At 37.8% G+C, this 21628-nt stretch overlaps 1 protein-coding gene across 2 annotated transcripts in view; it reads right to left on the reverse strand.

Moving 5' to 3' along the window:
* Positions 1-1436: 1436 nt before the first annotated feature.
* Positions 1437-21628, reverse strand: part of CCDC6 (coiled-coil domain containing 6) — a 46547-nt gene continuing 26355 nt past the window's right edge. The window contains exons 4-10 of one of the 2 annotated variants that reach the window (XM_065067881.1): positions 17899-18002; positions 16246-16406; positions 13862-14018; positions 10312-10412; positions 6439-6563; positions 6046-6087; positions 1437-4125 (exon numbers count right to left, since the gene is read on the reverse strand). In XM_065067881.1, the coding sequence (XP_064923953.1) occupies positions 6067-6087; positions 6439-6563; positions 10312-10412; positions 13862-14018; positions 16246-16406; positions 17899-18002 (669 nt within the window). In that variant the 3' untranslated portion in view covers positions 1437-4125; positions 6046-6066. The remainder of the gene's footprint in view (positions 4126-6045; positions 6088-6438; positions 6564-10311; positions 10413-13861; positions 14019-16245; positions 16407-17898; positions 18003-21628) is intronic. The other variant, XM_065067880.1, reaches the window with a different exon arrangement.

Here is a 21628-nt window from a genome sequence, read left to right on the forward strand (position 1 = left end):
GGTTATTACACATGAAGGATATCCTGAGTACTTATTACAGTGAGATGTGGAATTAAAAAAAATTAAATGATTAAGAACTCTAGTCCAAATCCAAAAAGAGCTGGGAGAGGAATTCAGCTCCTCAGGGAACTGAGGAAACCAGATTGTCTCTGTGCATCCAGTCCATTTGGTAACTAGGAGCTCCTATTCGAAAGGACACATCTTTCCCCTCAAGGAGCTTGTTGTAACATATGCATGTATCGTAATTTTATAGCTTACACTCAAGCGTTCTGGTTTCTTACAAGATGGTTCGAACTGGAGAAATATGCTCTGCATAGTCCATGCTCTGTAGACTCCCAAGGATCAAAAAGAAATAGACTGCCATGACTGAAACAAAAGGGAAACATCAAAAAGAGCTGAACAGTATTCGAACTATGCTGCTTGTAAAACTAAGCAACAGGATCAGAAAAAGCACTACAAGTCTCAAACGAGGTCCCTGGATGCATCCTCTTAGTAAACAATAATCAATATTGAGGACAAGAGACTGTGTTCTTCGATTGACAAAGTATTCAAGGCTCTTTTATTTGTCTCCGCGATCAGTTTCCATTTATTTAACAAAATATATGGAGTCTATATTGTCTCCTGTCAGCAGTGCAACTCACACAGATCCCAGAAAGCTTTCTTGTTTTTGTTGCTTCCAAGACTGCATTTTTCATTCAGCTGAAGTGCACAGGGATTCCACCCAAGCAGACGGGTTCCTGAACACAAACATTTTAACAGGAAAGGAATCCTGCTCTGTTCAGCTCCAGCACAGCAATTACCCAGAGAAAAGCACTGACACTTTCTTGAAAAACTCTGGTAGTCCTTTCTGCCCTTGGGAATATGCTCTCAGAGGAGTACGTGTAATTAAAACAATCTTATCTGGCTGTTCGCTGGAAAACTCTCTCTGAACAGTCCCAGCTCTTCTTCCAATGAACTTCTCTGGAACAAATAATGGATAAAATCAACTCTTAATGCTCTACAGCGTATCAGCTGCATTCCACTGTCCAAGCCAGATCCCTTGAGAGAAAAAGTAAAAAACCAAACCAACCCAAAACAAAACAAAAAAGCTGCGTGATTGTCAGAGAGGAAAGCACAGCTGAAACAGCTAAAAGATAGATATATTTGTTTTAAACCTTCAGCTGTAAAGGGGTACACTCACAAAATGCTCATCATGGCTAAAAATTGCTTCTGTGGCCTTACACAACTACTGATGATGCAGTGTGGAACTGACAGGCATTGGGAACGAAAAGGACAACAGAAACCCACTGAGGTCCTTCTGAGATAAAGAGTCCAAGCACCTAAGTCCTCATAGTAAGCTGGACCTCACTGCCAAGTGAGTTTCTCCAGTCTACAGGAGATCTGATAAAATCACAGCTGTGGAATCATAATTCATGACTATAATTCACAAGAAAAACTGAAAATCCATTTATATTTATTAGGAGATGGTTGTGCACAATTTCTCATCTTATTCAAAAGGTCTACAAATAAGAGTTTACCACTTCTGATTGCAAGCAAATGTTCTTTCCATGTTCTTAGTTAGGTAAGGCCAATTCAGTGCCTTGTTACACTTTCAAGATTCAGTATACATTTGTCAGTTCTTTACTTTCCTCTGGTAACAGTCCCACTGGAATAGTAAGGAGAGTTCACTAAGACACTTTATAACAGCAGCTGAACTCGGGTTACACAAATTCAGTTTTGGAATATGCTTTAAACGTAAATTAGTCTAGGCAATTTTCCATTTTATAGTCTTAACACTGTCAAAGGCTTCCCCCGTCCCACATTTACACTACCATCACTGTCAGCTCGCACTCTGTAGAGCTGTAAGTCCAAAAATCTCAAAGCACTTCAGAAAGGAGGGCACCATTGCAAGTAGTGGTGTACTTGAGCTGGACTCCTACTTAGAAAGAATGTATTTGTTTCTTCGTCTTCTGTTTACAAAAGGACAAGCGTCAAACTAAACCAATCCTGCCTTGAACTTAGTCCCACCTCTGCCTGCCTGTAACCTTCTCCCATGCAGTCCTACCACCGATTCAGGAACTCTGATTCATCACAATGCTCTCAGCTGAGCTTCCTCTATGGAAAGGTGAGCACCTGCTATGGTCAGTTATTTTCAGATGGAAGCACTGGGCAAATTTTAAGTCTGCCACAATCTTGAGAATCACTTGATTGGAAATTCACTACCATAACTAATGTAATTTGATAATGGACTTGATCCCATATTGGTTTGAAACGTGTAATAGACTATATATGCACTTCTCTAAATTCTCTCAGAGATGAAACTACATATCTACAGTGAAGAAATTCTAGTTTTGCCTTAAGCGGAACCTTTTACAACATTATTTTAACTTGCTATTTTGATTTAGAGCACTAATTTTATAAAGATTTTCAGTTTGCAATTCTTACTGAATAGTGAGTGGCAAACATGAAAATATATGTACAAGTGTTAGTATACTACCAGTATGCTGTACTTCCTTCTTAAAAATGTCCTTAATAAAGCATTAGGCATGTCAAACAAACTTTTGTAAACAAAAGATAAATTACTCATGTTCTGCTCTGATTATAGCCAGATACATATTCTCATAAAATAAACATTCTTTTGTCATTTTCCATGGCCCACATATTCATATATATGAGGTAAACTACTCAAAATCAATAATACATAAACCTCAGTATTCAACAGGAACCTCAGGAAAAATGTAACTGAGCAAGATGTCAATATCAAGAAGTGACACTATGTTCCACTGCAAAGTGAAACCAATTTATTTGTGCTAAATGAATGGAAAGAATGTATTCCGAATACATTTCTTTATACATTGTACCGGCTTAGGCTGCTAAATAAGCATTCATTAGTGCCATGTTGTGCTACTTCCTTGTACTCTGTTTCTACCAAGCAATACAACATTTTGGCTGTTGTGCCAATATATTCCTATATGCTCATCTTATACCTTATTTTCTAACAGACTTTTGAACATTTAGAATACCTCTTGAAACTTTGCTTCAGGGGAATCACAATTAATATGTTTTTAACAAGAAAAACGTTATCATCAGCTGTTCTTTACAATCACATTGCCTTCTGCAGCAAAAAATCAAAATCAAAGAGCACACTTTAATCAGCTATCAGTAACCTGTGGGCAGGACCACACTTACCAAAGTTAATTGTGACAGATCACACAGTGTGGGCAGCTTACAGGTTAACGCAAATGTCAAGTGAAATCATCAAATCTTAAGGTCCACGAATTGTACATTCCACAGACTCCAACAAGCCAGTTCCCTCACTGTAAAATTCAGACTGTACCACACGTTTGAGGTGCTTTTAAACAGGAGAAATACGGATGTGTCCTGTGTGCTGAATTAAGCTTATTTAGTACATAATACAATAGAGTATGTGTCTTGGGCACTGATTGGGGTGTCTGACTCACTTTTGCACGAGAAGCTGTTATTTCCAATGACTGAAACATAGTGCTGATTTTCCATAAGCTTGGTAAACACTGTCATATTTCAGAATTTATCATATAGCCCATCATGCCTTTAATTTTCTGCAAATTGTCATGAAAAAATATAAAAAGGTACCCTTTAATTTTACAAACCTAAAAGCCAGGAAAATGAAGCTTTGGAGCCAAGCAAAACGACATAATGCCGTATTACCAAACAGAGTAGCAAATGTTCCAGCCAGAGAATGGACATACATGTAGTTCAAGTAAACACTGATGGCAAAACTTTGTTAAGTTAGTGTTGTAGACCCACAACACTGGCTGCATTTTATACAAACGTTTACAACACAATTAACAGTGAAGCCTAAATAACCTCAGTGCAAATAAGTCAAATCCAAATATGCCAAGGAAGCCTTTGGCTTTTAGTAAACTGCTCCATGTTATGAGTCCACTTCTGACATCAGACTGCTGAGCACATGCACTAAGGCTGAGAGGAGGGATGCACTGAATGTTGAAAAGTGGCTGCCTGCGATGCTGCGGGTTGGACCGGAGGTTGCACAGGTGGTGGAGGTGGTGGCGGAGGTGGCTGCACTGGGGTCTGCGTGTTTGGAGAAGGAGGAGGAGTGGGACGTTTAAATTTGTCGGGGCTGTTACTTCTTCGTGGTGAAGGCCTCTGCAGAACAAATATTGAAATGATGTTTAACACACTGCTGAACAACGTTAGGTGCAAGTTCTCTAATCAGTGTAGTAAGCTTGGCAAAGGGGAAAACAAAACAAACCACATAAAAATGTGAACAATTACGTAGGAAGAATCAATGTCAGAACATTGCAAGAATCAAAATACAACTTTTACATAAAATAAACGTTACTCTGAAATGGAGTAGCAAAGGAAAGGGGAAGTGCTTTTGAGATCAAACAGAACACGCATTCCTTCCTGTCAGCTTGCAGGAAATGAGCACCAGACGTACGTCCTGAAGTCACGTTTACCTATGATGACTAGCAACCCAAAAAGAAATGAGAGATGCTGCAGAGACAGCACCTCCCAGTTGCATTTGCCTACCTGGTAAGTGCTGATGAACACTTAACTTTACACTGCTGGCCTACGAAGTGGTATCTGAGTGTGAGAGAAATGTTTCCAGTGCCAGAGAGTGTGCTCAGAATCTCTGGCCTTCTGAAGGACTCTTAGCCGGCACACCAGAGCAAGGCCAAAGGATAACACAAGTTGTTCTTTGGAGAACAAAAAAAAGAGATCACGACCCTTTGGGCTGCAGGAGTGAAGCAGTTGTTAGAGAGCTCCCCACTCAACAGAAACCACAGGTTTCCAACAACCTGCACACTTAAACACAGTCTTAAAGCCCACATATCAGTAGGGAGGGATGAATCTTCTTTAATGTTAGCAATGTAAAAATATAAATTACACTTCATAACACAGCTTCTGCACATTTGCAAAAAAATGCTCACCACTTACTAATCCAGCTGGCATTAATCAGGAACCGCACGGTATGACAAACCACCCACCCACCCACAATTAATAATCAACCACAGGGGATCAGCTCTGGGGAGAAGCATGATTACAGTGCTGTATCAAATGTACTACAGGAAAATTTATTCTGTAATGGAGATCAAAAATGAAGAGGCAAGAATCAAACTGCAGTTTAGTCAAATAATGTATTATTGTATCTACTTTTCTGCAAAACTATGTACAATAGATTAATGTTGTATGTGAAAAGCCAAGGGATTTTTGACAACTGACTGATGTCTCTGAAACACTTAAAACCATTTACTACATTTGTGTACATTTAATAACATGAAGGGACCTAGTTTCAGTATCAAGAGAAAGCCAAGAGCTACTTATCAACACCTTTCTCAGAACAATTGGTATTTTGTCCTGAAGATGATTTTTTTCATAGTGACTCAATGCGACGCCAACTAACTTACAGTTTCAGACACAGTACTGAACAGAACAAGCTCCTTAAAGAAACTTATTTATAAAATCAGGTCCCAGGTTTTCCAGAATCATAGAGATCTTCCTGCAACTAATTCCTGTGACACATGGCCGTGAGCTGACCCAGGAGCAGGATTCTATCTTCCTGCTGAGCTCCAGCTTCCTTCCTGTTCTACTCACCATTGCAGCGTTCTCACCAATCTTTGCTCCATGAAATGAATAATTGCATTTGTGTGCTCGCCTAACTGATTTTAGATGCAGCCATATTTTAGCATTCTATTAAAAATTCTATTGAAACATGTTTTCACATTTGAAAGTGACAAGTATATGCAAAAACTTGGCATGATATTTACATACTACCATACCTGTTGAGAAAAATGAAAGTGGTCTTGATACAACAAGTTATTTTGCCAAATGGTTAATATTTAGGCTCTGTTTGCTCATTAAACTCCACAAATATTTAGAAGAAACACAATTAAGTAGAAATGCATCAAAAGGAAATAAATCCAGTTGAAAGATACAAGAAATTGCCCTAACAAACGTTTATATCAACTTTGTTCTTTGCCAATGAGAATATAAAATAAGAGTTAACTGCCTGTTACAGTGACATGATGGTAGCATTGAGTGTCATCCTGAAGAAAACCTGACCTTGGAGCAACCTCAGATGACTCATCCGTCAGATGGTGGAGACTAGGAGAAAAATGAAAGCAATGTTTTTACTTCCTGGGACAGGTTTAGTAGCTTAGAACATCACTTCTCACCCCCTGCCTGCTGATCCATAAGATGATACCTATTACTGTCCTTAAGATGATAACACATCCTATTATTTTGCAGAAAATAAGGTTCTCCCAAAAGAATCAGTTTCTGAGGGGTGAAGAGGAAAATCAGGGTTGAAGAAAGCAGCAATAGATATCTTGGAGTAAGGAGACAAAAACAAATATTTACAAAAATGTTTTGTTAAAAAGCTTAAGGACAAGCAATCACAACTTCTAATAAACGAACTGACACTGGTAATAAGCATTTCCTATTTTAAATACTTACTGTAATACCATGGGATGGTCCCATGTGTTGCACATGAAGGCCTGGGGAATTGTAGTAAGACATTCCAGCTCTAGTCAGTGAAGTTGGTGGTGTGAAACCAACTGTGTGACTTGCATATGACAGACCTAAAAATTGTTACAACAAGATAACATCAACATTCTTGTTTATATTACAAACTGAAGTGTGAGGTTTTTAACTTTTTTTAGTTCTGAATTAGTAATACGTTAAGAAATGGTAACTGCAGCCAGATAAGACATCTAAAAATATTAATTGAACTGAAAAACATGATGCAAAATTAAGTTCTTTTCCTGTAGTAAACTACCATATGTTTTGAAACATACATTAAACAATGTTAAATGTAACTTCTCACTTAACATAAACACCGTAAGGCTTAGTTTTAGTCCACAAGTAGTTCCATCCAGCCTTGCATTTCTCCTCTGAGAAATGAACAAAATACAGTCTGAAGAAGCAGTGAGGTTGTGCCTGGAGAAGCCATCGAGCACTGAGCCACTGCGAGTTTCCACAAAGAACCTGGACGTAGGGGGCTCCTCCAAGACCTACCACACCTGCACTCGGGCTGGTTTGCCTTGGCATTTATAGGCAGGGACCTAAAGATCTTTGGGGTTGTGACGTTAAAACATTCTGGGATTAGTTGCTAGTTGGACTAGGCTAGCAACTAATATTTAAAATTACAACTTGTTTTATCCACATTAGAAAAGGCTCATATTCAAAAGTACAGATATCTCATCCTTCTATCTAAATATTTCCTTTCTGTAAGAACTATTTTATAAAAATACAGAGTACCTGTATAGCCAGAAAAAGCAACTGCAAAATATTTAAAGTTCAGACCTTGAAATGTTCTGAACATTTTGAGTATTTCTCAAAACACCATGTTTTCCAAAACCTTTAGCTCATTATTGCGTTTTGACAACACCACCAGTGAGACAGGAGACAAGACTTTTCTCAGTTGTTTAGTATTAGAGGCTAGCAAGTGCTTTGGAGAATTATGACCAAAATGTTTCTAAAGGACTATTAAGCTTTTGTAACACCACATGGGATTTAACAGTTTTCACACTTCTTCAACACTAAATCAAGGCAAAAAAAGTGCCACTGCAGCTACCATATGCCCCAACACCCAGCTCTGTCCTCAACTGCATGATCTGCGTTTGTAACTACAATTGACGAGACAAGATCGTGGGGGGGGGGTGGGGAGGAAAACCAAAACCCATGTGTCAGATCACTAATAAAGTCACAAAAGAAAACATACTCCCCTTGCTTCCTTCCATTCTAAGTTCGATTCTGTTACGTACCCAATGGATGTCTGGTGCAAATTAAAAGTGACTCCATTAGAATCGCTGTCACTTTAGAGCAGTTAAACAATGCAGATTAACAAAATTAATCTGCATTTTTGACCCTGCAATTTAATTGTCTGTACAGCACATGTTTTATAACTAAGTGCTTTTGTAAGCACAAAGAAATAAACCAATGTTCAGGCAGGTGACAAGGTGTTGCAAGTCAGAGACAAGAGCTCAGAACAATAAAAATTGCAACATTGCAATTTGGACTGTTTCTAGATAAACCAGCTCCAGAAGTTTTACAAATGCAAGTCTACATGGCAGTCAAAGAACCGATAGCAGAGCAGTGCACATACATCCAAGGTAGCTCATCTCTGCAAACAAAGCATGTAACAGTTTATTTACACTAAAGACTAATTGGTAATTAGAGTAACTAATCCCCAGATGTCTAGGAGTAGCAATACTTCCACAGTCTTCAAAGTTCCATGCACTGTGCTACAAATCTCAGCAGCATCTCAGCTTGGAAGACTCCTCAGAAGCAGCATCTGAAGCCCTGCAAGAACAAAAGGCTCTGGGATTCAGAACCCAGAATCTGACCCATTAAAGCTGACCGGTTACCCATATAAATGAGAGCGTTTCTGACTGGTTTCATATTATGTTTATACAAATTCAGGCACATCATTTGCCAAATAAAACATGCCAAGTCATACAATTACTTAATGCAAAATATAATGGTTGTATTTTTCTGTGCTGATATTTTTGAGAGTGTCTTACTGTACTAATTTAGATATAAAGTCTTCTCAAAAAACTATTTGTTTTCATCCATTACTACATTCAGATATCCCAGAGAGCTGTACAAAACTCCCTATTAGTTCTCTAACAAATTGCTGCTTCTATTTTTCTGAAACCTGAAACTTCCCAACTGTGGATATTAATTTATAAGATGTGAAGGAGAGTATGTAGCTGCCTCTGCAGGAGTGCTAGCCTGCAACATTTACTGTACCGATGTAACCAAAATTGTGAACTCTGTTAGAGATGATCACATGTCAGCTGTGCTATTTTTAACTCTGCTTCAGACTGTGTTCCAGCATCCCCTGTCTGGGGGCTGTAATTCCCACTAGAACACAGCATTCTTTGGTCAGCTACTGATGGGAAGTGAAGCCCACAGGGAACAAGGAATGTGCTTCAGCCTCAATGCAGGAACAAATGGACAGAGGGTTCTTGCACTGACACAGCAGCATCGAAACTGAGCGCATTTCTAGGTAATCTAGCTTGCAAGCCTGTTAAGTTACCAGACAATTTTTCCTACACATACTTTTAATTACAATCACTGTGGGGACTGCAGATACGATGTGCAGTTGAACACTGCATTATTATGAAGGGTGCACCTGTATAACGATGAACATCCACAGTAGTTACTCCTGAACAGCTGTTAGCACGACTATGTTTCTGTACAACCAGTTACAGGAAAAGAATAAGAAAACATCTTGTTTTCCTGGTAACATATCTTGTAAAACACAAAGTCAAGTGATGTGGCTCATTTCAGAAGCCAATAAACCTTTTAAAAAACTCTATCATCACTCTCATCTCTAACACTGTAACATTGCATCTGTCCATGGCTGGTTTTCACAAATACTGACTCCTTCTGAACCACCTGGATGAAAACTATTTTGAATCCTTCTGAAAGACTGAAGTCAATCTTGAAAATTAAAGAGTTTAAAGACATTGTATAGGTTCTAGCAGACCTGTGTAATAAAACAGCTCAATCCCATCTTGCAGAATGTGTCAATATAGAGCACATCTCATTTGCCCCTACTGCAGGGCTCTGTCTGACAGGTTCTAAGGGTGAACTTGGAAAGCAGGGCATGCAGGATCTGCTTCTTTACGCACAAGTGAGTTTGTGATTGCCATATAACATCCACGGCCAACAACTTTCAATACATATCCAACTGCAATTTTAAGGGATTTTACATTTCAGTAAATAAGTATGTTAGTAACACAAATACATTTCCTTTGACTTAAAAATACATTCAGTAATTACAAACTCAGGAAAGGTTAATTTGCTTTTGTTATGCAAAGTATTAGAGACAGGAACTCTTAATTTTATAGTTATTGTTTTACAATAGAAAATAGCAGAAATACAAAAGCCATTTCTCTAGTAAAGAGAAAATGAAATTGACTTTTTTCCAACAGGTTCAAGATTAGACTTTTATAAGAAGTTTTGATTCAGAGCACAATAGCAGTCTCATTACTAGTTTATTACCAAACTCTACAAATGTCTGAACTATACATCTTGTTGGGAAAAAAAAAAAAAAGAGACAGTAAGAGAGAAAAAGACAGCAAAAAAAGAAATAAAAGTTCAAGTGATAGCTCGTTAACTGACCTTTAATATCTGTTCACAGTGTAAAACAGAACCGTCTAAAACCAGGCTGCACTAGAAGACATCTAAGGCAAAACTATTATTTGTGATGGTTTTTTCTCCAGACTAGCTTTGAAAGGCTACTGATCCAAATACAGTAATAGGGCACATTACTATGTGATGCATACAATAATTTTAGAAACTGGGTTCAATATTTACCAGGTGATATAGGTCTGCTAGAACTTGGTGAGGGTGTATAAGGGATAGGACTGGACACAGTGCGAGGTCTTAATCCTTGTGCAGACATCTCATTAAAATATCTAACAAAAAAAGGTAAAGAATAATTAGATCAAACCTTTTAAGATGTGCCATGTTTTAAATGTTTCACTGTGCTTTTTTTTCAATTCACATTAGATTAATGAAGGACCAGTCACCTTTAGGAAGTCATGACAGGAACTTTCATCATAGCTGAAGGCTCAGATACTGGTTTAATTTTCAATGGAAATAGCTGGACTTATCTTGGTTATTTGCAGTTAAAACCATACAAGTTGCATACAATTAAAATAGCACGTATTAAGGCCAGAGGTATAAATCATGTCATCCAATCTAACCTACACTAAATTCTTGCATTTTACACATAATTTATACATTGAACTCAATCGCTTGTCTGGCTGGAGTGTATCTTCCAGAAGGGTACTCGGCACTAGTCTGAGATCACGAAAAGGGGCGACAAAAATAATTAAAGTATTGATAACTTGTTCCAACAACCGATCAGCCTCACAGACTAAAATATGGCCTGTTTCCTACTTATATTCCACTGGTCTCCTTGTTTAGCCATGTGCTCATTGTGTCTTTTGCCACTGGAACAGAGAAACATTTTGAACCTAGAACTTTCTCCCACTACAAATACTTCTAGGTTGTGTTGCAAGACACCTCCCACACTTCACGGTGCCAAACTGAACAAGGCATTTTTTCACACCTGTAATAATTTTAGTGGTATTTATTTGTACTTTACTCACTGAATACAGTGAAGCTTCTTCACAGCCATCAAGTGCTATATAAAAGGAGGTAACAACTGTGCCAATTGCTCTGACTTGCTCCACTTACTGTTTATATCTCAAAAGTAATTTTATGTATTTTTTTTCCACAGCACCAGGCTGGCAGCTTTCAGGCTGACTTGCTTATGCACTCTACAACTAGAGTTTTCAGTCATTGTCTCATCAGAGGTTCCATTGCCCACCTTCTCCTGCACATATGGTCGCAAACCAGTGCGCCTGGGTCTATATTGTTACTTTCAGCTGTGTTTCTTGACACAGCAAAGCAGCATGGAAAATCAGCGACCTAATAGCCCTTTGACTCTTCCTTGTCTCCCCTTCTAGCACAGTGTTCTCAGAAATTCTTAGTAGCTACATTTATTTCCAGATCACAGAAAAAAATGCACAACATGGAATAGCTTTAAAAATATTCCTATTTGATGGAACTCACAATGATGACTGCTTCGTGGGCTGTGAGCCAGTTCATAAAACTATTTGAATGATGTCTTCATACTACATCTTATTAATTTTTAACTCGGATATTCAGAGTTACTAAGCCACAACATCTAACAAAGGCAGTACACTGTAGCGATACCCAAGCTGGTTCAAATTTGTGTAGATCAGGTAATAAAAGTAGCTGCAATAGGGAATAACGGAAAAATAACAAACTGCCAAATTAAAGTTTAATTAATATAAGTTTTCTAAAGAGCTACCAGTGGCAAGGTTAGTGAAACTGAACTGACTAGGCTCCTTCTGCAACACGCAGTAAATGGTAATGCAGAGAGCAAGGCTGTGGTCTTTATGATTTAGCTGTATTTTATTCCACATAAAGACAATTTTCTTTAAATAATCCTAGTACCCGGATCACTGATATAGAACAGCAGCGCACCATTAGTATGCTTCCCGGTTTCAGGTATTGCCTTACTACTCCAGAGAACAGGATGGAGGATTGAGAAGACAAAGCTATTGCTAGCCAGGAGATAGAAGTTTTGGGACAGTTGTGTATTTTGCATTCAGTAAAGCATCTTCATTTACAAAAAATAAGTATAATGGAATCGCAGAATAGTTTGGGTTGAAGGGACTTTCAAAGCTCATCCAGTGCCACCCCTGCCAAGAGCAGGGACATCATCACCAGCTCAGGTTGCTCAGAGCCACATCCAGCCTGGCCTGGGATGTCTCCAGGGATGGGGCATCAACACCTCTCTGGCCAACCTGGGCCAGGCTTTCACCATCCTCAGTGTAAAAAATGTCTTGCTCATGTCTAATCTAAATAATGCCAGCTAACAGAATGCAACTGAAAAAAAAGGATATCTGATCTATCACCACCATCATTTTCAGGAATACAATGTAAGCTGACCAAAATTTACATTGAGAATCATTACTGCTTGTAGTTCCACAATTATTCTGCCTACACAGTTCTCCTAAGACTAACTACTCTAGTATCGGTTTTATGCTTCCTTTTACCTTGTACTACTTACACTGCAAATATCTGTTTTGGAGAGATTTTGTCATGCCTTTGTAGTACCAAGAAAATCAACATGACAATGAAATTTCTTAGAAGTACAGAATAGTTAATCAAATTTTCCCGCATTTTATTGATTACTACTACCTACAATCGGTTGACAAAATTATTAGAATACTCTACATTTTTTGATTAATACTGGTAATCCACATAAATTTAGATTTTGACAGGATTTCCATTATAACGTAAATATCGGCAGGAAAGATCAGGCTAATAAAAGTAGATCCAAACACCAGAATCCTGCGTTTCTAACAATTTAATTTAGATAGCATTCACTACATCTTAATACCAGATGCTACTGTAATATATGTCAGTTGCCTCTTATTTCACTAAAATGAAACCACTAACTTGAACTTTAAGGGTGTTCCTTGAAACAAAATACCTGGTACTTTGTTGCTGGGAAATGATGGCTTATAACAAACATACTGATGAACCAAGAAGAAATATCTCCATATCAAAAGGACTTTTTTAAAGGACCACTATAAATCCAAAATAATGTAAACCAGTACAAAATAATGAGCATTTGACAAAAAAATAGGAATGTTTATTTGAAGCGTACTTAAAAACCTCTTTTAAGATATGACACTGTCATATGACTATGACGTGAGAAAACACTAAAAGGCACCATATTAATCCATGACAAACTCAAGACTGTCTGTAAGGTCAGTGCAAGCACTGCAGCTTGCAACAGAAAAAGAGAAAAATCAAGGATGTTATGGTTTTGACATCAAGGACAAGCCAACAGTTCTGGAAATGCTTCCTCTCTCTAAGGCTTTACGCATTATCCCCTTGTATTTGGCTGAACAGACTTTACTTTTCACAAAAGAAGAATTAGCCCCAAGTAAGGACGTTGCGCCTGCCTCACAGAATTCCTTGCAGTTACGAAGCTGGGGGCACAACAAAGGTACTGTGATCAAATTATCCTGACTCTCAACTCCACAGATATACTTATTTCAATATACATTATAAAAACCTTAAGCAATCTTCAGATACAAATAATTTCTTTCTGTTAAAACTAATGCAATTTCTGTACAAGTTTGATACAATCCTAGTGAAGATGCTCCTGGAATACTGGATACTCCATACTGAAATTTGACACCTATATAAAACCCATATACATGTTATATCTATGAATACTTATACTTATTTTTGAATATTATAGAATAACTATTGATTAATAAGCTCAATGCCAACATATCTGGAAAATACAAACCTTTCATCATCCATTTCTAAGCTGGATTCACTTTCTGACAGTTGCCTGCAAAGTGCTTCCCTACGTTCCATTTCCCTCTGTAATTTTCTTTGAAGTCTCAAGTTTTCTTCTCTCATATGTCGCTCCTCTTCTAAATATTGTGCCATCTTCTCTGAATCTGAAATTCAGAATTTTGTTAAAATTTTATTAAAATTCGATTTCACAGACGGGCAAATACGTTGTGCCTAATTTTACTCCAGTACTTTGAGAAAGAAAGTGTAGAAAATGCTCAGGATGGATCACTCAAAATTCTCATCTCTAAGTCATTAGTTCAAAGACTAATTCAGAACAGTAGATACTAAAAGAAGTTACTGGTTGACAGCAATTTTGGAAATTAAAGGTAAAAAGAAAAAAAAGTTTTTAGTATTTGCTTAAATTAATTTGAAAGGAAAAAAAAAGTCACTAAGAAAATATAAAAACACAACCATAAAGAAGAAATACAATGATTCCTGCTCCATTAAAATAACACTATTCCGCATTTACAAAGATCTTACTGAAACATATAGAAGAAATTATTTAAAAGGTATATTTCCATTTTGAAGGAGGAGGCACAAAACAAGTTCTGAAACCCCAAACACCCAAGCTCATATTGCGACCTCACCTGGGCGTTCCTGCTCCAGCAGGGGGATTGGACTGGATGATCTTTTGAGGTCCCTTCCAATCCCAAACATACTGTGATACTGTGATATTAAATTGCTACCTTGTATGTATTCTATAGCATTCTTTCAATTACACATTTTATCATAGAGACTGACCAGCAGAACACGCATCGATATTAAAAGCCAACAAGTAGTACTCTCTACAAAGAACAATTTGCATTTGGAATTCTAAACAAATTCAGCGAACACCACTTAAATGGTCTGGTATCACATGTGGGCTATCTAAAGCGGTAAAACCAAATTATGGAAATCTACAAATCATTTTGACAGATTATTTAAATAAAATGGAACATGTGCTTCAGAAAGACAAAATGTAACATCGATATCAGAATTCAGGGAGCATATTTTATTAAGTATTTATGAATAATGCTAGAGATTCTCTAATGACCACATATTGCAAGCGCCCAAGTGAAAACTGTATTTCAGTTTCATCTTCTGCTTGCAGGCTGTTCGCAAAGGGAAAGAGTACTTTTAAACCTAGATCTCATTTTCAATGAGAACTGGACTTTGAATCCTTCTAAATTTTTACTTTAAATCACTATAATTCAAAAAGAAACCACTTAAAAATAATAAAGAATATTGAAATCAAAGATTCATTTCAGATCTGTACAAAGAGTACTTTAAATCTAAGGCCTTGCTCTGGTTCTGAAGTCACTAAGTGAAGGCTGCAGTGCAGATAGAACTGGCAAGTACAGAGACTAGCAGTCCTTATCTTCTTTTAACTGACACAAATTACTAATATCGCAAACTCATGCACAAGGCCTTTGCAGAAGACCACTCTCCCGTCACCATTGTCTTTAAGAAGGCTGCTGCCTCCGCAAGCTGTTTCTCTCAACAAGGGCTGAAACATTCCAGTTAGCCTGTCAAGACCAGCACACTATGGGGGGAGAATATTGCCTATTTCCCACTTGCCTGCATTTTTCTGTCTATATGGGTAGGTATCTACTCAAGGGTTGGCGTTGCAAAGACCACAGGTAGACGCCAGCAACCTTCCCGGCAGCTGAGAGCAGGTGCTCAGAGCCGCAGCCTCGTCTCTTGAAAGGCAGGGCAAGAAGGATTTCCACTTCTGGTCAAGGGTACAAGACACTTTTCACAACAGAAACACAAGGACTTCTACACGATTATTTATTCTGTCCACCTTCACGATCTTACATAGGTAAGAACAGAGTAAGATTACTTGTTCTACTACATTGTGACAACAAATAGCTGGCTGAACAATTAGCCTAACACAGCTACAAACAATTACTTAAAGGTAGCTGCAACCATTACCAAGTTAAATTGTTATATACAACTGAACTTTATTTTGCTAGTTGTTAATTCTTTTGAGTAATTCTTCATTTACATCAAGACCCTTACAAAGCGGGCTATAAGTAAGTTTTGCAAAATCTGTATGTTGAAATACTGCTAAGTCTCTGAAAATAAAAAAGTAGAAACATCTTTTCTGGTCCAAAATATTCAAGAAATATTTGTTGATTCTTCCAGACACCCTTCTAGTAAAGCTAAAAAAACCACCAAACTGCACTATAAATACATCAACGAGCAATAATACTGCAATTATGAAAATGTTTTAATCCAAACTTACCTTGTTTTGCTCCACTTTTACCTTCAATTCAAAGGCATGAAAGTATATATAAAAATCTTCTATTACACCAACTTAAAAAGATTTAAAACAAGTTGTTTACTCACGCTGTAACTGTGCAGCCCTCAGTTGTTTCTTTAACCTCTCCACTTCATTCTTTAAAAATCTGATATGTCTCATCATATTTTCTGGAGAATCTATCTCCATTGATATGTCTCTGGGTGATGGTGGAGCAGACACTGGCTGGTCTAATTTCTCCTGCAAAATTCTGTATGAAAAACAGTTCAAACTTTACCTTCAATTTCTAATGAAAAGAAAACCCCTTAAATCTCCCATCAAGACACTGCAGGGATTCTGACAGGTATATAAGATTTACTTTAACTACTGGATCAGGGGAGAGAATTGTGGAAGGATTTGCAATGCTTTCTTTCCCAACTCAAAATAAAAAAGGTAAAACTTTTTGTCCAAGCACAGATGGATATTCAGACATAGACGCTCCCAAATATTTCTGCATACAGGTCAGGAAAAACAAATTCTGGACTATATAAAACCTCAGTTTTATACCCAAGTTATACTCAAGTTTTATACTTTTATACTCAAAAGCTACTCATTCCACAAAATCATTCCGCAAACTCAGTTTCTCTCTTATGAGCTTTTACATTAACGTTCTTACAGGAAGAACACGCATTCAAGATGAAAAGATGAGTAAAGTACGTCTGGTGAAACACAAGCTTTGCTACATTTCACCATTACCAAAAGAGAAATCTTCACAGAGATTTTCTGAAGCGTAGGCAGTCTAGGCAGTCTTCCTTTTCTTTTTTTTTTTCAATTCTCCAAACAGAAAGGTATTCCATATAGTCAAGGTTTCAAATATCTCAAATAACTGCTTGAAATTCAGGAGCAATTAACTTATTTTATAATGAAATAAGCATGTGGTAGATAATAAATGTTCTAACTTATGATTTTTGGAGTTAACATATTAAGTGTTTTTCAGCCTGGAAATCTGGTATGGATTTACCACTGCTGAATATCACATGTAGCTCTTCAGAGCGATTCCACACAGCAGGGCTCTGTAAAATCAACCTACAAAACCTGCAATTTGCCCAGGCTCACGTGTTTTCTGAAGCGCCAAGATTCAGAGTTGCACTAATATAACTGTCCTTAAACATGCAGAAGAAAATAAGGTATTAATCATCTCTCCTTCCCTACTCTCTCCAAAACCAGATTTGTAACAAAACAACATTAAAGAGAGAGTTGCTTTAATACTTATTTTTAATCTCCGTTTTCCCAAGAATATACAGTCTCACTGTCATAACATCTATTGAGTAAGCAGTGGGAAGTCTCAATGACATGAGTGTACACCACTGAGAAAAAGCTGAAGTTTTCTTTAAGCAGATAAGGAAAACCCAACAGCTTCTCATGTAACAAATACACTGAAATACCATGTTATTTTCTCTGGGCCATGGATATAAAGCTGAGCCCAAACCAGAAGCTTTAAAAAGAGTCTATTAGCCATGAAAAAATTCAGCAATTTCCTTCAAGTTTTCCCAGGTCATTTCTTATACTATTTAATTTCAGCTGCATTAAGCAACCGAGGATGTGGCATCATGTAAACAAGGAGCTTTACAACTGCTTTAATTTCCAGGTTTTCATAGACTGAACAACTCTTATGGGACAGAGGTGAACATATTTAATCCAGAACATTATGTATTAAATGATTACCTCTCCCACAGCAACAAACACACTGCAACAAGACAAACCGTTTTTCTGCTTCAAGCTTATCCATCCTCTTCCAGAGACGATTTACTAGTGCTTCTTGCTCTTGTTCCAAAGTATTTTCAAGGTCAATCTTCTCACGTCTTAGCTGGAGAGGAAAAAAACGATCAATGAAAACAATGGAAATACATTTTTTGCAAGGAACTGTCATTAGGAAAGATCATTGCTCTGACACCACCGTTTTACACAATGCTCTACAACAGTGAGGAGATGGTGAAGAAGAGACAAAAAAAAGAAATCAGGCACAGAACAATGGTCACAGAGCCACTGAAAAATGAAGAGATTCAGAAGTGACGCAGCTGTCACCTCCTTAACAGAAGCTTTTCTCACAGAACTTCTTGTCTCTGGCCAATAAGGAGGAGCTTGAAACCTGGACATGGGGTCACTGATGACATGAGAAGCCTGTTCAAAGGCACCTCCTTTCCCTCCCTGTGTCTCTGAAGTTCAAACTGAATTTACTGTCCACTACACCAACATTTATTATTTTGAAAAATCTTCGACTTTTTAAGTGGAATAATCACAGTTAAGTAAGATAGAAATGGAAGAGAAGCCGTGTTTGCCTTGTGTTAGATAAAGGAGAAACATAACAAAAACAGTAAAGAAAAAATATGTGAACCGCTTTAAGTGTTACTGTATCAATACTTACCAGCAGAAACAAATGTATCTCTATCTTAACAAAGGCTTTATAAAAGCAAATGCCTAATTAGACATTATTGCCATTCACTTACTGTGTGAAAAAACATCATTGATTCTACTATAAGCTAATAAAAGCAGATATAATGTAGAACCACATAGGAAGAAATCCATTATTAGTATTTTAGTACAAATATAATGCAAATATTAATAAGAATACACTAGAATACTAAGAGGCACAGCTGATCTTATTCAGTAACACTGGCAGCTGAACTCCTGAAGTGAGCAATAATGAAACCTATGGCAACAGACCAACACCTTTATAGGTGGAAAATAGCACGGAGGTATTTTTCCCAGGCAAGTTTCAGTTGACACTCACCACTTTTCTGAAGGGCAAACAATCCCAAATTACAAAATGGTAAGACTGAAACCAGATTAAGTGATTTCCTCACACGTTTACTGCATCACTGAGTGAAGTACTATTACAGTATCTAAATCTGTAAGGGCTCTGTGCTAACCACTAAATTAATATCGAGATACCCAAACAAAATTTAAACTTAGAAACTTCAGTAACAGGGCAAGTTTAATGAATGTACAACTTCCTTCTTTAAAGCTTAGAGGAATTAGTTACTGTAAGCAAAAACAGACATATATTGATGAGTAATAGGGAACATAACTAGCAAAAGAAACGCTGTTTAATAGATCTCTCCGTGTCTGAGTTTCCAGATGTGCATTAGCAGCCGAAGGAACTTACACTTCAATAAAAGAGCAGTCAGGAGCAACACGCTTCAGCCTCACACCAGGGATGAGAATTGAGATCTGTTGCACACACCAGCAGGAGCCAGCAGGAGGGCAGAAGGGTGAGGGCTCAGCCCTGGGAGCCACAGGGCGCGTTGCCGTGGGGTGCGTTGCATCAGCCAGCGTGGCCAGAGCTTGGGGTCAGAGGCAAGAAAGGCCACAAAACATTCTGGGAATCTGCACACCACACCTCTACATTACCAACATGCAGATCTTCTCTCCACACAATGAGAGAGGTTTGACTGCAGACCACCGCTTCTGCAGTGGTGGTTTTTGCATCACGTCAGTGCAGTGTGGTCTAGGCTCACCTGCTGCGACACAGTCTTTCTACAACTGCAGTATCGATCTAGCACCAAAAAAACCCTCAAAAACATACTGGTGAAAAGAAATCTATTTCATTTAACAGTAGGAAGAAGAACACACTAGAACTTGAAGGCAGAAGAAATTATATATAACCTTGGAGTTGAAAAAATATAAGATTACATTTAGTATTACATCAACCATCACCAAGGCAGCAGAGTCCATGGATTAGAAATCTACATGTAGGTGAGCACACACAATGGCTAAGTCAAATCACCAACAACAATTTAAGAATGAGCCTTGTGTTGTGCCCTGAAGGCTGACAGACAAGCTCTGATGAAACACCAAAGAAACAGAGATCTAAAACTCCACATTTCCAGCAAGATAAAAACACACTGGACATGACTATCTTCCTTTCTTGATCTAGAGTATTGTCCCAGTTCCTCCCAGTGCCAGGATATTAAAGCTTTGAGGAGATTAACACCTTGAACTGAACCTACAGGAGAAGTAACTGCAACACCCTGACCAGAGCAGTGAATTCAGAGAAGAGGCATATTTATTTTGGACTAGGTAGTTTCAGGTGTACTTTGAAACATAGTCTAACTTCAGGCAATAAATTTGTTAGGAACGTAATAATATTCTGAACTAAAAGAAGCAGGACCAGCAGCTCTGTCAATACTAGTGTCATTCTATATTGATTCAAAGTCACACTCCAATCAAACATAATTCAATTTTTACCATCACAACAGGGAAACAAGGAATTGCCTGCTTTTTTGGACCTTAATCTTCCTTTCAGAGGGAGAGAGAAATTCCTTTTAAGTTTCCTCGCCATCCAATAACATTTCTTCTCATCTCTGAAGCATACACTCATTTTACTTCAAAGGCAGCCAAAATATCCATTGTCTGCGTATTCCTGGATTATCGCTTCTTCAGTCGTCTTGCTAATTTACTAGCAAGCACAACTGTTCCCTCCTGAAAAAGAACTCTTCCAAATCCATGAAAGTTGAATATGATCTCTGCCTAAGCCCACTATCCCAAATTTCACTTCTCTGCTTCTCATCTGCGCCCCTTTGTAGCTTTAATTCTTTGCTGCTCTCCAAAAAATATCTTTCCAGAAGATTTTATACATTTATTGTTCTTCTCCTTTCAAAGAAGCAGACATAAGAGATGATTATTGGCAGTTTAGTCCTTATTTCTCATCTCTTAACTGCATCAATTCAAGTTTCTCACTGTAGTATATGAAACAGAAAAGCAAATAAAGGGGAACAGCAAGACTACACAAACTTGGCCTCTGTAGAACAAAACTGACAGCTATTTATTTCCCATCAAACCACTGAACTGTAACACAGAACACTATTGCTCATTTTAACTGAGGCATTCAGTTAATGAATAGTCATATTTCAAATTTCTTAATCATTAGCCTTCAGAGAAGAATGTTCTGCCACTTCAAGTTGACTTAAGAAAATTAAGTCAGGTAACATTTGAACCCTAAAATCCAACTTAACTTTTTGTTTAGGATTAACATTCCACACAACTATCACCACTACAAACTGGCTACACACAGCTCAGAATAGAGAGTAGAGGAGGAAGAACACAAAGCACACATAATTCATGTTCCATATTTTCAAAGTAATAGTGTAGTGAACATATGTTGGAACTACCTGCTCAGTGACCACAGCGACAGATCTAGTAATGTAGCCCTCGATGATGTTCAAAGCATTGCTGAATTACCCTTCCAAGCCCTGTTTATGAGGCCTCCAGAAGGTTGTGCTGAAGCGTTGTGGCAATCTCTCTTCTGTAACTCCCTAAGAGCATGATAAAGGCAACACTGCTCTGCTCACAGCATTTGGTTGCTTCTTGCTCGGTACAGCACATGCCCCGAAGGCTATTGCTTCAGCTAGGTCATTAGTACAACATGTTTTTTTAAAAATTTGTCTAAGAGAAGAAAGCATGCTGAAGTTCAAAGTAACTCAACTTTACTAT

The sequence above is a fragment of the Columba livia genome, chromosome 6 (assembly GCF_036013475.1).
Source record: "Columba livia isolate bColLiv1 breed racing homer chromosome 6, bColLiv1.pat.W.v2, whole genome shotgun sequence".
Taxonomy (NCBI): Eukaryota; Metazoa; Chordata; class Aves; order Columbiformes; family Columbidae; genus Columba; species Columba livia.